This window comes from Numenius arquata, chromosome 7 (assembly GCF_964106895.1).
Source record: "Numenius arquata chromosome 7, bNumArq3.hap1.1, whole genome shotgun sequence".
Lineage (NCBI taxonomy): Eukaryota > Metazoa > Chordata > Aves > Charadriiformes > Scolopacidae > Numenius > Numenius arquata.
This window is the reverse complement of record NC_133582.1, coordinates 35,777,118-35,790,676: the sequence shown is the minus strand read 5'-3', so window position 1 is coordinate 35,790,676 and position 13,559 is coordinate 35,777,118. Positions and strand designations below refer to the sequence as shown.

The 13,559-nt window shown below is 42.4% G+C and overlaps 1 protein-coding gene across 1 annotated transcript; it reads right to left on the bottom strand.

Moving 5' to 3' along the window:
• Nucleotides 1–2,278: 2,278 nt before the first annotated feature.
• LOC141466770 (uncharacterized) lies at nt 2,279–9,464 on the bottom strand. Its single transcript, XM_074150865.1, has 4 exons — nt 9,317–9,464; nt 6,693–8,594; nt 3,528–3,653; nt 2,279–2,316 (listed from the first exon to the last, which is right to left on the bottom strand). Exons 1-4 carry the CDS (start codon nt 9,462–9,464, stop codon nt 2,279–2,281), a joined length of 2,214 nt encoding a protein of 737 aa, XP_074006966.1.
• Between the last annotated feature and the right edge of the window lie 4,095 nt (nt 9,465–13,559).

Below are 13,559 nucleotides of genomic sequence, written 5' to 3'. Positions count from 1 at the left end.
CCTTCCCATTTTACCTACCAGGGTTTACTATTTCAATAATCAAAAAATACTGTAAAAGACTGTTCTTTAACTTATATCAAACAATTTAAAAGTTTTGTATTGAGATACCAAATCACTGTTCTGTGCCAGATAAAGGTCTGTTTAACCCAGTATCTTTTCCTGCTCATGGTCGATAGTGGATGCCTACACACCAGAAAAGGGCAGATTCCAGTGGCATTATTTCTGCTATTTCACCAAAATGCTCTCTCAGCCTCCACTGCTTGTAGTGCAGGCGCTTGGAATTATCGGTTGTATGTTAGTATTCAGTAGCCTTGGATGTATTTTTTATTTTCCATCCAGTCACTTTTTGTAAACTTTGCAATTTTCTTCAGCAAGGAACTCTAGAGATTAATTAATAATTAGTGAAGAAACTTCATTTGCGTTCAGACTGCTCCCTCCTAGTTTCATTTCATACACCCTAGTTCCTCTAATGGAAGGCATGTGAACTCATTCCTATTCATTTTCCCCATATCATTACCAGTTTTATAGATTTCTATCATATCCCATACACAAAGATTTAGTAGTTCTCTACTGAAACTCATAGAAGTAAAGCCAATTTCAAAATTAAAGTTAGCAGTTTCAACAGAGTAAGATTTTGAGTAGTGCTGACTGGTAGCCAGTGCTGGAGTGCTAAGAAGCATGATTAATTTAATCATTTAGCATTTCAAACACTGCCAAAGCCGGCATTTAAGAGACTCTAGGTCTTTTAGAAATACGTACATTAGAGATAAATACCAACAGCCATTTATATTAATGGAAAATTATGCTGTGTAGAAGTAAATCCCAAAAGCAGGATAGAAAGCTACAGCACTGAAAGACTGATGAACCTTATTTTTTAAATCTTAACCATTGAACTATTTATGTTTTCATTCAAATCACTTTTTTTCCTAGCAGTCCTTGCCTTCTTTGTGGACATGTGTATTCCCACTCTTTAACAAGCAAGCGCTACTAAAAATAATAGAAAGATCAAGAATCAGTTGATTAGGGAAACCTCAGTATTCCTCACTGAGGGAAAACAGCACAACCTTAGTTACAGCTCAAGTGTTGTGCCTACCTAATACTAGTTTGAATGGAGTCACGGGAAATGCTGCTTTTATCCCTGTAGGTTACTCTAGGGCAGGCAGAATAAGAACATTGGGAGAGGAGGCAGGAGACAAGTCCTGTCTCTTCATTCCCCCCTGCCCTTTATTAAAGAAAAATTGGTTGGGATTTTTTTTTCCTGGTTTGTTCTTCCCTACCCCACCCCCCGCCAAGTTTCCCTACCTTTTTCACTCCCGCTATCACTTTATTTGGGAATCATCCAAGAATGGCAGTATCATGTTTATTTTCTCACATGGTGATACTGACTTTCATAGGCATGAAAAAGATCGTATATTTTTGATCTATCCACCTCATCTATTTCCATTATTCATAAGAGAGCTCAGCAGAGACCTGCTTTTATCATCATAGCTCTGTAGAGAGATTTCTCTGTAGTGGGTTGCCAAGGACACTATCAACTGTAATAGTAAAGTCATCGGTAAGAAGTCAGGGAACATGGCACACCACTGTTGTAAAAGACTTCTGTTTCATCTTTAAAGTCTATCTCCAGCTCAGGGCTTTCATAGAGGACCCAAAAAATCTCCACAGAAAAAGAAGGGGAGGAGGGGGAAGCATCCCATCAATCCAGTGCTTCGGTTTCAGTCCTCAGTCATGCATTCAGGATAATGACTGTGGAACTGCCTTGACATTTGGAGTCGGTACTTGACTCGATACAGCTTTAACTATGTTCCTTTACACTTTTGACAAAAACAAATCCAGCTGATGGAAGAAAGTCTTGTACCTACGTCCACGTCATAAAGACAAACTGACTACGAGATGAGATGGTGTTGACAGGCTTCACAACCCCGCAGAGCTTAAGAACAGGGCAGCAGTAAATGGTATGCCAGAGTGGTACTGAGGCACATACAGCCCCAGCCAGTTTCTTTTTTGCTTCCATGTATAGATGGAATACAAGAAGTCTCAAAGTGCAATTCTATTAAATTTATTATTTAAACAGTGGATATGCTAGTTGTAAAAAGGTGACTTTAGTGTTAAATACTTAATTCCATTTTAATAGTGTTCTCAGTCTTTACAGCACTACTTCTTACCCTTTAAGAGTGCACAGCAACTCACAAAATACACAAGAGAGTAACAGCTGTCTTTTGGAGTTATGCAAACCTCCGATACCGAGGCAGGAGGGGAAAAATAAATGTATTTGCAGTTATCGTCTCTTATAGAGGGACTTTCTCATTCCACACCCTAGAGGAAAAAAAAAAAGATTAAGATATGTATTGTCCTTCCAAATAATACATGCCAATATAATTCTGAAGAAGGACTAGACATCAATGATTGCCTTCTCCTATTGCAGGAGAGGACACCAGTGGTTGATATTAGAATTATGTACTCAGCTTCCCAGCAAGGATAAATTCTGCAGGAATGCTATTGGACTGCAGAATATCCCAGTACAAGAGATAGATAAGAGTTCCATATCAAACTCAGTCTATTTGCAGTGTGCTCTTGTAACCGCAGTGTTGAAAGTATCCAAGAAACACCGATTTCTGGGGCAAATATAAGTAGTAGTTTGGGATTGTGCAAATTTCCCGGATGCTTTTACTGAAAAGGATCAGCAATTAAAGGTTTAATACTGCTATTTAAATAATCTGACTTCTGGACTGATGCCAATTTTGACTAGTAAGATGTCTCAGTCTAAATTTGTTTCTGACCTTGCAAATACATGGAATTTTAATCCTCTGTTTTAGTATATGCAAACTAACTATATGAATATTGAAGGTAGCTTTACTATACCATATTGTTCTATTCCAGAAGGAACTCTGATCTTTGAGGTAGCTGCTTTTATGTACTGACCTTTTCAGTTTATAACCTTTTCAGACTCCCTCAGAAATGCACAAAAGCGTATTTGTTATTGCACCAACTCAATGAAATTTTCCCCTCCATTGTTTTTCCTATCTTCCTCCAAAGTAGCAAGAAGTTCCTACTCCATAAAGTTGAAGTTCCTAGGAATTATCTATATGCATTTGTGCTGTATCAAATTACAGGCTGAGACAGACCCATAGCTTAAAGAAAAGAATATAACGCGGAGTGACACAGGACCCAACATTTTAAAAAGTTAAAACAGTTTGAAGAACACCTAGACCAAAATAGTGGGGTTTGGTATTTGTGTTTGGTTTGCTTGGACGGGTTTTGTGGGTGGTTTTCACCTGCCCCCCTTTTCCCATAAATAAAGGGAAGGAACCTAACCTTGTCAAAGCTACAACAGTATTCATAGCAAGGTAAACGTTCAAAGTTTAGCTTGCGTTTTTCCTCATCTTGTCTGCATACATAGCCTGTGAAATAATAGCAAATGCTAGCCAATATCCTTGCAGTTCAAGCCGAGAACCATTAGTCCCTGAGACAGTAATGAAAAAATGCTTGTAAACAGTCATTTTTGTAGCTTGCCACTGCACACCAACCTTTGCGTACGCTGCTCTTGGGCACCTCCCACACCTCTACTTCTTCCACCTCACATCTCGTGTTCCTGCGTTTTGAAGGTGGCTTGCCTATTCTTTTCTTCTTCAGTTTAACCAAAGGTGGGCAGCCTAAATAGCAAGGTACAACTGGTGTTATTTCTCCAGGTCATAGCCGTAGCAAATTTAAGCTTGATTTCCCCCAACTGGCCTGTAGCGTTCTTTTTTCTCCCTTCCCTCTACATGTCCGTTTTAGTGGCAGATAAAACTGACACTACGTATGTCGAGCAGTCTTGTATGTCTACAGGATGGAATCACTGTCTAACCATAATGCTGGATGCACTGTATTTTGCTTGGAACTCAAAGATCTTTAAGCTTAGTCGCTTCCAACTCTAACCATTCTATGACTCTATAACTTGGATAGGTGTTAATGTGGCAAGAAGAAACCCAGTGAAAATCGGGTAATTGTGCTCCAGTTCACTTTACAAGTGTTCTAGACTGATTGACAGCTGTCCAAGTGACACAACTCACCCATTGTCCTAACAACTCTGAAGAAATGAGTTTAAAGTTATGTACCACAGGTACACAGTTCAAGAAGTCAAATTTAGCGTTATGGTATTACTGCTAAAGTAACATCCCTTGTTTAGCCAAAACCCCCTTACTTGCAGGGGACTTAAGATTAATTTGAAGAAACTAGTCCTAAAATAAGCAAAGTTTTAAAAAGGTTGTTGTTTTACTAACACTTCTGAGGCATCCATTGGCATGAACAGCATTCAGAAGCAGCCAGTTCCTGCTCCCTAATTCTGAATGTGATAGCTTCTTTAACTAGATAGGCAGGAAGAGACAGCAGGGAATAACAGAGGCTGAACACGCTCAGAATGCCGCACCATCTATGACTCAGAAGGGACGTGCTGAAAGCCAAAGATAACAAAATTATTTTAGAACTATCTTATTATTTTTATGAATTGTTGTAAGGAGCTAAGAACTGCACTGCTAAAGGAGAGTGTTTTCAGCTTTTATAGAGGAGGCTAGCATAAAAAAAAAACCCACAACATTTTGAAGAAGTCTTTGGATAGAGAGCCTCCAATGCAGGAGGCAAACCCCAAACCCCAACGTGCTCAAGCAGGAAAGCAATGCAGGGAGACCTCTAAAGAATAGTCTGCTAGGCTGTTGCTAGAGGAAACCTGATGTATATTATCACTGAACTAAAGCAAGTCACCAGTCTGTTTTGAAGGTAACTTCACATTCTGCTATTTGACAGACTGATCCTGTGATACTTGAAAGCGTGTGACCCAGGAGAGCAGTAATACTCAGACTACAGCAAGTTCTACAGTTGTTCCGACAGCACGTAGACTAAAACACACCCTTGAAGAGCATCTAGAAACAAGAATTGAACTTCAAGTGGACCTCAACTGTAAAGACAAACCATTCTGCTTCGGGAGGAAAGAAGATACAGAAACTATCTAACCTTTTACTCTGTTAGAATAACTTCGATTTGTTCATCTTCTCCTGAACCACATCAAGATGGTTTGCACCCAGACATCCTTTAGCAGCAGCGGGGCAACTATTGGTCCATGCTAGTTTCTCTCAACACTGGCCTATGCTGCTATCACACACAACTTCTTATACGTTCTACTCATCAAGACTAGGAGCTACCACTGCATGTGCACTCAGAAGAAACATTATCCAAGTTAATAGTACAGTTAAACTGTAGTATTAACCTAGTAGTATTATGGCAGTAGCAACTTTGTACAAATGGATTTGCTCGGCCACAAAGCATTTGATGCTTTGATTCCCATAGTACCTTTAATAAAAAAAGAGTAGCTATAATGCATCCTTATCACCTGTTTGAGTTCAAGAAGGATATAAATATACCCCAAGATGCACCAACTGACAGGCATTCCATCAATTCCAGAGCAGTGAGAATTAGTTGTATTATCTTCAAATCTTATTCAAATATTATAAGCTTGCTGTTTTGTATCATGGCCTTTTGAGTGTTCCTTAAGAACAAAAACCACATTGAGGAAATAAGTTGTACCTTGTTCTTTGCTCTTGGCTGAGGGTGAGAGGCTGGTAAATTTGGGTTTAGCACCACTTCTAATCCAATGCTCTTCAGGTGGTATCCCCATGTTCTCCCTTAACAGCCTTCCTAATAAATTTAAAAAAAGGCTTATTTAGGGTCCATATTCAGTTTTGCTAATGTTAATACACTGTTTGAACCACAAGTCAGAATGCAAAGCCAGCTACTGAATCTAATTGTAAGAGTCTATTAAAATAAAAATAGTTTTTTTGAGACCACACTTGACAAAGATTACAAACTGCTTTAAGTTTATGTATTTTATACAAAGAAAATAAAGTTTAAGAACACTAAGTTCCTGTTATTAGGAATAGATCACCCGGTTTTAGATGCCTTTCACATCTACAATATGAAAGGCATTTCACAATACAAAACTGTACTAAACAGCAACCACTTACTGAAGTGCCCACTGAACTAACCAGTTAGGAACCCTGACTGATAACTGCCCTTATCTCAGTTTAGATTATATCAATCTATCTTATGGGTAAATAAAAATGTTCCTTTTCAGATCAAATTTAATATAGTTTCACACTCATTTTAAGAAAATAAAACTTTTTTTGCTAACAGTAAGAGAGCAGCAGCTACGGTAAAATAAAAAGTTCGACTCCTCTTCTACAGAGAAGAGAAGGGTATGGCCACCAGATTGTAATAAACTTAATCCCATTTAATCCACCTAACATGGGTCTGTTATGTTGGAGTCAGAATGTTCGTATAAATTTAAGTGCCGAGTTTCCAAGATACTATTAAACAATGGTAAATGTGTAGTTCAAGTGACCTTAAGCTTTTCAAATGAAAAAATTGCCACTACTGTCAGAAAAGTGAGGTACATCAAACGTAACTCAAAGGAGAGTTTCTGCAAAACTCTGCTGGATGTGAAGATGCAGAATCCTCATGCAATAGGTAGAAAATTGCAGCAAACCCCCTCTGCCACAAAAAAAAAAAAAGTTAAAAATGTTCTGCAGTACTTCTGGCTCTAAACCAAGCCTGAAGCTACAACATTCTCCAATCTTCCCACTGGTTCAAACTACAATTGGCAATTAGGCCTTCTTTGTGTGTTCTATTAAGAATTACTTTGTCCTCAGCAATTAGCTTACCTCCCAAGAATTTCCACAACATCCGCTGGTGGTCAAGCCCTTCTCTTCTTGCCATAGGCCTCTTTCTTCCATAATACCCACAGTCACTGTGTACGACTTCATCTTGTTCTTTCTCCTTTGGCTTGTAAACTACACCAATGCTTTCGCCAAGTCCACTCCTAGCTATTTTTTCTTGAGCAGGCCAGCTAATTAATTGAGCCGGAATAGCATTTTTAGGTGGTTTCCAAAGCACCCTCTGGCCAACTGGGTAGAAATTTCCTCTACTAGATGTCAAGATTCCATATGGAGTGGCTTCTTGAAAGAAATATTCAATTTCATCCATACCATCATCCTCCTCTTCTCCATCTTCATCCTCTTCTTCCCGCACAGAGTATTCTTCGGAATCCTCAACTTCTGACAAACTCTTAGCTGCTTTTTTCTTGAGAGAAATGATTTTTTTCTGACTAGAAGATCTAGGAAGGGCTCCCAGCTTTCTACCTTTACTGGAAACCTCTTTAGTCTTCATCATTGAAGAGTTTTTGACATCTTGATCATTCAAACTGTTCATCTGCTCCCTTCCTACCACTTCATCTTCATTAAGGGACCCACCACTTTTGATTTTCTCTTTCTCTAAGGCCTCTGTACTTTTTTGGAAACTATACATGCTTTTCTGAAGCACATAGTCAGGGACAAAGTAAGACACTTGGGCATTGTCAATTGATGAGCCTTCCTCTCTAGAGGACATGTCATCAGAAGAAAGACTGAGTACACTCTGACATTTCCGTTGCGGCAAACAAACGTCGTAGTTGTAGTTTGCGTCCATACTAGCCAGCCAGCTGTTAGAGGGAATGTACTTCTCAATTGATTCGTCACACCAAATACTTTTATCTGTTTGACTTTCGTTGGTTGTGCTGTGGCTTAAATTCAGCTTTTTCTGCTGAAAACTCAAGTCACTCATTACCTCCATACTAGGTGGGAGTAACCCTCCTTGTTGAATAAAGCTGGGCTCTTCTTGAGAGGTTTTTGAGCCTGTAGATTTTCTAGAGCTGGATTTCTTAGCTACTATCACGTCCTGTCTTACGACTGGCTGATCTATGCCAACAGCTCTTGCCATCTCTGCAATTTGCACTGCCATGGTTTCCCCTGGGGGGGATTTTGCCTGTTGACTTGTATTTGCCTGCTTTTCTGCATCCATCTTCACTTCGTTATTTTGGCCCTCTTGTTCTTGCACAGTTTCAACACCCTGTTTTGAGGTGAGAACTGCTTTTCTCTCATCTAAGAAAGCTCCTGGCACCATTTTCTCCCCTTCAGGAGGGCCATATATCCTTCCTTCACATGAGCTAACAGAAAATAAGTCACGCTGTACTGTATTTTCTGGGACTGGTTTACCACTTGCTACATCATACAGAGGGATAGTTTCTTTAAAGGACTTCCACAGCTGAATAGCTGGAGAGCCATTTCCATATTCTATCCTCACTTCTTCCTTCTCAAAGGCATAGCTCCCAGTAGGAAGGTTTCTGTACTGTGTAGAGCTGGAAGGGCTCTTGTTATGAAACTCTCTGTCTACCACAATGGAAGATCCAGATGAATCCTGTTTCTTTGGAGCACTTTCAGTCTCTGTACCTACACCAGAAGAAACACAGGCCGCATTTCCTGCATCTGCACGGGTATCTTGATGCTTTTTTTGCTTGTTTTCAGGCTGCCTAGGATCAGTCTGTGTTTCTTTTGTCTCCATTTTTTTCCCAGAGGTACTGTAATGTCTAAATCTTGTCGCATGATAAAATATAGGGGAAGGTGTGGGAGCATTAAAATAAGGCCTTCTATTAATTCTTGCATGCACTGGATGCTGCGGAACAAAAAATCCAGGGTACTCATGGAGCGCAACAGAATAAAATGGAAAATATGGATTTCCACTTCGGAAGCCTAGACATCGGGGATTAAAAAAAGTTAATAACAAATATATCTTCTTTCTGAAATAAGTCATTCTGATTAACAATTGCTTGCATACCCAGGGACAGCTACAAGATCAGACACACAGGTAAGTACAACACTCCACCTGTCAATGTTTGGAAGCAAATCTGGTGCAGACACCCAGAGAGCGGTCCCTGTTACGGAACATCTGGACAGCTACACTTTAACCAGAGCTTGCCTTTATTCCTCGGAACACACACCAACTAGCTTCCTGTAATTTTTTTACTATTTTATTAACTACACTACAGTATTGTCTTTGAAAGACAGCTCCAGATAGAAATTAACATATGTATACCATTTACCAGACATATTTAACAATATTGTTTCTATGTGGATTATTAATTTTGTATTTATCCATACCTATGATGCATGCATGTATGGAACTCCTATGTACACACATACTAATCACTAGGCATGTTCTAGAGCTTTTTATCTGTAGGATAATCATTACTTAATATTTTGCTTAGTTTCCATTCTCCAGAAATGGATGCTTTCCAGCGCAAGGTACATATTTAACTGATACTTCATAAATCAGATCTTTGACAACCAGAACATTACATTAATTCTACCTTAAACTCCCAACAAGCTCATTAACACAGATATACATTTGCTTCCTCCACTCTAGCAGTAGTTTACTAAGCAAAGCTACCCCAGACAGCTCTCATTTCCCTTACCTGGAGCAGGTACACAGTACGGACTGTACGCATGACTGAGGTACCACGAATTTGGAAAAGGCTGTTGTGCTGTTGGCTGTGCATAAAAAAAGGGTCTTGTGTGGCTGGTGGAATACGATCCATTTTCTGAGTTTGAGGCAGTATTCATTTTTTATTTTTTTTTAAACACTGGAAGAGATAAGGTCAGGATTAACCACTTCAAAACCTGTATGACTTAATGATTTTTCTGTTCTGTCAGAATCCAGGAGACATTCCTCTCTCAGCCTAATGAAACCAGATTTTTCCAGAAGAAAACTACAGTCTTCCAACCAGAAAGCAGAAAACTGACGTTACTATCAAAGCCAAAGACTCTAGTTCTCCTTTGCTAAGGAAACTTTTATATGCAGCTCTCAGTCTCAGTATTACTCCAAGCCAATCTTATAACACATTTTAAAGCCACAGGACCAGTAACTTTAATGTAGTCTTCTATGCACACATTTATATAAGTAGTATTCCAGCCAATTATAAATTAGCCTTCAGTCAATTAGCCTTGAGCGAGAGACCTAAAAAAAAACTAATAGAAGGCTTCACACAATCAGAAGTTTGGTGCTCCATGAAGAAAACACTTCTTAATGCCAACACATATGTTGTATTTAAGATCACAATTAGAACTCTATTAATTCAAGATTTTTACTTTATAATATAGTTAAGAACAATAACAGCTAACGTAATACACCAAGTATTTCAGTGACACCATGCTTCCTATGCTTAAACTAAGTGACAAGTAACAAAAAAAAGCAAAATCCTTATGCATGCATTCAAATTCAAAGCCATATAAAATTCACAAGACAGACCTTCCTCCCACACTTCTGTATTTCCTCAGGTAACTAACACACTAAGTTCAGTTCATTCCAACCCGAGCAAGTAATACAGCCTTGCCACACGTAGCTTATAAGAATAAATGAAATCAGGGAACTCAGAAGATCTAGTGACAGAAAAAAGACAGCAAGCCAACTCTTTGGAGAGCTTAAACATTTCAAAGTTACAGGAAAAAAAAAAAAATTGAATTCAACACCTGTTACAAACTAACACACAGCTCAGCCTGGAGTTTCAGAAGCTTTGAGGAACACTGGAGCCCTCTTCAGTTTCCATCTAGAGCAGCCCAGCCAGCTCCTACAAGCACCAAAAAGCCTACCGACTCCCCTCCCTCTCCTTGGGCAAAGCTCCCAGGGTCACTTTGACCTTTGAGAGAGCGTAATGTAGGGAAGCGGAAAAAAAAAAAAATCCAACCACAAACAAAACAGAAGCCCTAACAAAAACTAAGCTATTCCTGCCCTATTAGAGCCCCTCAAAACTAAGGTCTATGCTGCTGCTCAAAGCCCAGCAAGAAACTAACAGAGACCTCAGCTCACCCTCTTTATGGCAGGCAGCTGCCACTTGTCCACTCCCCCTCCCACCTGAGGCTCATTTAACAGTGACACGGCTTTTCTCCGGCAATACGTGGGAGGCAGAATCAAAACAGGAGGCTAGGAACAGTAGGAAAAGCCTCCAGCTGGTGTGCAGGAAGCTAGCGCTCCCATTCTGCAGAGATTTAATCTGCCTCCCCAAGCGAGTCTAATATTTCCCTTTTGTAACATTGGAACTTAAATTAAAAAACGAACCAACCAAAAAAACCAAAGGGAAATACTACCAATCTTCTGCTTAAAACTACTGTTGAAGACACTTTTTGTAGGAAAAAAAAAAATCAGATAAGGCAATACCCAGTAAAGGGAGCAACGCTTTTACATCCTAACCCAGCCAAGGGGACTGACAAACAAATGCTCTCCCCACATGAGCAAGGGAAGCACTGGTTCCAGTGCAGGGTACTCCAGTGTGTGTAACAGCAATTTATAAAATGCGAGGTTCTAATTAGGCTCTGCCCCGGGTCCTTACAGGGGATGAGAATCTGGGTGGCCGCTTTGCGACTTCACATCTCTGAATGACAGCACTAGCTTTGATTGGGAGAGGTGGTGAGGTCATTCTCCCCCTCTGCTCTGCACTGGTGAGGCCACAACTGGAATACTGTGTCCAGTTCTGGGCTCCCCAGTTCAAGAGAGACAGGGAACTACTGGAGAGAGTCCAGCGTAGGGCAACTAAGATGATGGAGGGATTGGAGCATCTCCCTGATGAGGAAAGGCTGAGAGAGCTGGGACTCTTTAGCCTGGAGAAGAGAAGGCTGAGGGGAGACCTTATTAATGCTTCCAAGTATCTGAAGGATGGGTTGAAGGAGGATGGAGCCGGACTCTTTTCAGTGGTTCCCAGTGACAGGATGAGGGGCAATGGGCACAAGCTGGAACATGGGAAGCTCCATTCAAATCTGTGGAGAAACTTCTTTCCGGTGAGGGTGGCAGAGCCCTGGAAGAGGCTGCCCAGGGAGGGTGTGGAGTCCCCTTCTCTGGAGATCTTCAAGACCCGCCTGGATGCAGCCCTGAGTGACGTGCTCTGGGCAGCCCTGCTTTAGCAGGGGAGTTGGACTGGATGGTCCATTCCAACTCTGGCAATTCCCTGATTCCCTGATGTCCATGAGAGAAGGATGCACCATGAATGCACTATGCAAGTAGGTGAGCGACCAGAGAAAAACAAAGAAGTGTAGATGCTTACAGGTTGTTTATATTTCCAGGTTGGTGCCCTGGTTTGAGCAACACAGGACTGATTTCTCTTCTAACGCTTGGGAAAACTGCACTTTTAGAAGACTCTAGCATCTGAGTGTCTGAAAATATTTCCTTTATAGCCAGCAATGGCATGTGGGTTTCAAGGTCTCGATGTTTTCGAGCCTTGCCAGGTGTGGGGATGAGGAGGAGCGGGACCTGAGCACTTGACCCAGGCTGGCCAACAGGATTATTTCATACCATGAATGACACATTCAATATAAATTAAAAAGTTTGCTGAGGAGTTCTCTCTCTTCTGTGACGGCTGCGATCCCGAGAACTCCTTGCCCTGGTGCCGGAGCCCTAGGCCCTTCCTTTCCTCCCGAAGCCGCAGCGCTCGCAGTGTCCGACATTTGCTGTCCCTGTGGGGAGTGCACAGCTTCTGTTGGGGGAACGGGCTGAGTATAACCTTTGTCTATTTTATATTGGCATCGGGATCAATACGGGTTCTTTAGTATTATCTAGTCTTATTCTATTAAATGTGTTTACATTTCAACCCCTAGGTTTCTTTGTGTTCCCTGATTCCCCTTTCCGGGTGGGGAGGGGTCATTGGGTGAGAGAATAACTGTCTGAATGACAATAAATTGTTGTGGGTTCCTCAAACCATAACAGTCAAGAAACTCCTGATAATTTCTGGGTTTTTTCTTTCTATAATATTGAGATTAAACTTGTCCTTTGAACTAGGACACAAATTATAAAATGCCCAGGAGGGATTACTGATCTCGTTGCTCGCAGACATCCCACGCCAGAGCTTTTCCCTTGCGCCGACGGCAGCTCTTGCACTCCGTGCTCAGGTCGCCTGCTTGGTTTCTTTGGCATGTTTTAACTCCATTCATCTACATTAAGTTTTCACCTTTTTTTTTTTAAGTTAAATTCCCAGCCTTTCTCTTGGTGGATGGACCCAAAGGGAAATTAAAAAAAAAAAAAAAAAAAGAAACACTCCTTTGCTTTTAAAAAAAGTTGCCTTTTTATCAGGATTTTCCTTTCCTTCGGCCCAGGCTTCAGCCCTCGGGCTCCTCCCGCCTCCCCGTCCCGCTCCCCTGCAGACCGCAGGCCACGCAAGGCCTCAGGCGGCGTTTGCCGGCGCAGCAGCAAACCTCTCGCCCGCGGGGGTCCCTCGGTGGGCCGAAGGAGGCCTCGTGCCGCCGGGAGGGCCGCTGCCCGAGGCGGGGGCGCCGGTGGAAGGCCGGGCGGAGCCGCGCCCGCCCCGCGCCGTTGGCCCCACAGGCCGCCGTGCGCCGCTCCGCCCGGCAGGGGGCGCTGCCCGCGGCGCGCGGGCGTGGGCGGGTGGGGAAGAGGAGCGGGGGGCGGGGCCGAGGCGCGCGCGGGGCGGGGCCCTCCCGCCGTTCTGGGCATGCGCGGGGGCGGCGGCGCGTCCTAACGGCCGGGCGCGCGGCGGCGGCGCGGGAGAGGCGGAGGGAGAGAGGGAGGGGCCGGCGCGCCTGCGCGGGGAATGGTCGCCGCCCCCGCAGCTCGGGGGAGACCGGATCCTCCCGCCTCCCCGGCCCCCTCGCCGCTGGCTCGGGACGCTTAGGCAGGAGAGGAAGCGGCGGCCGGAGGTTTGTCTGGGGGCGCGG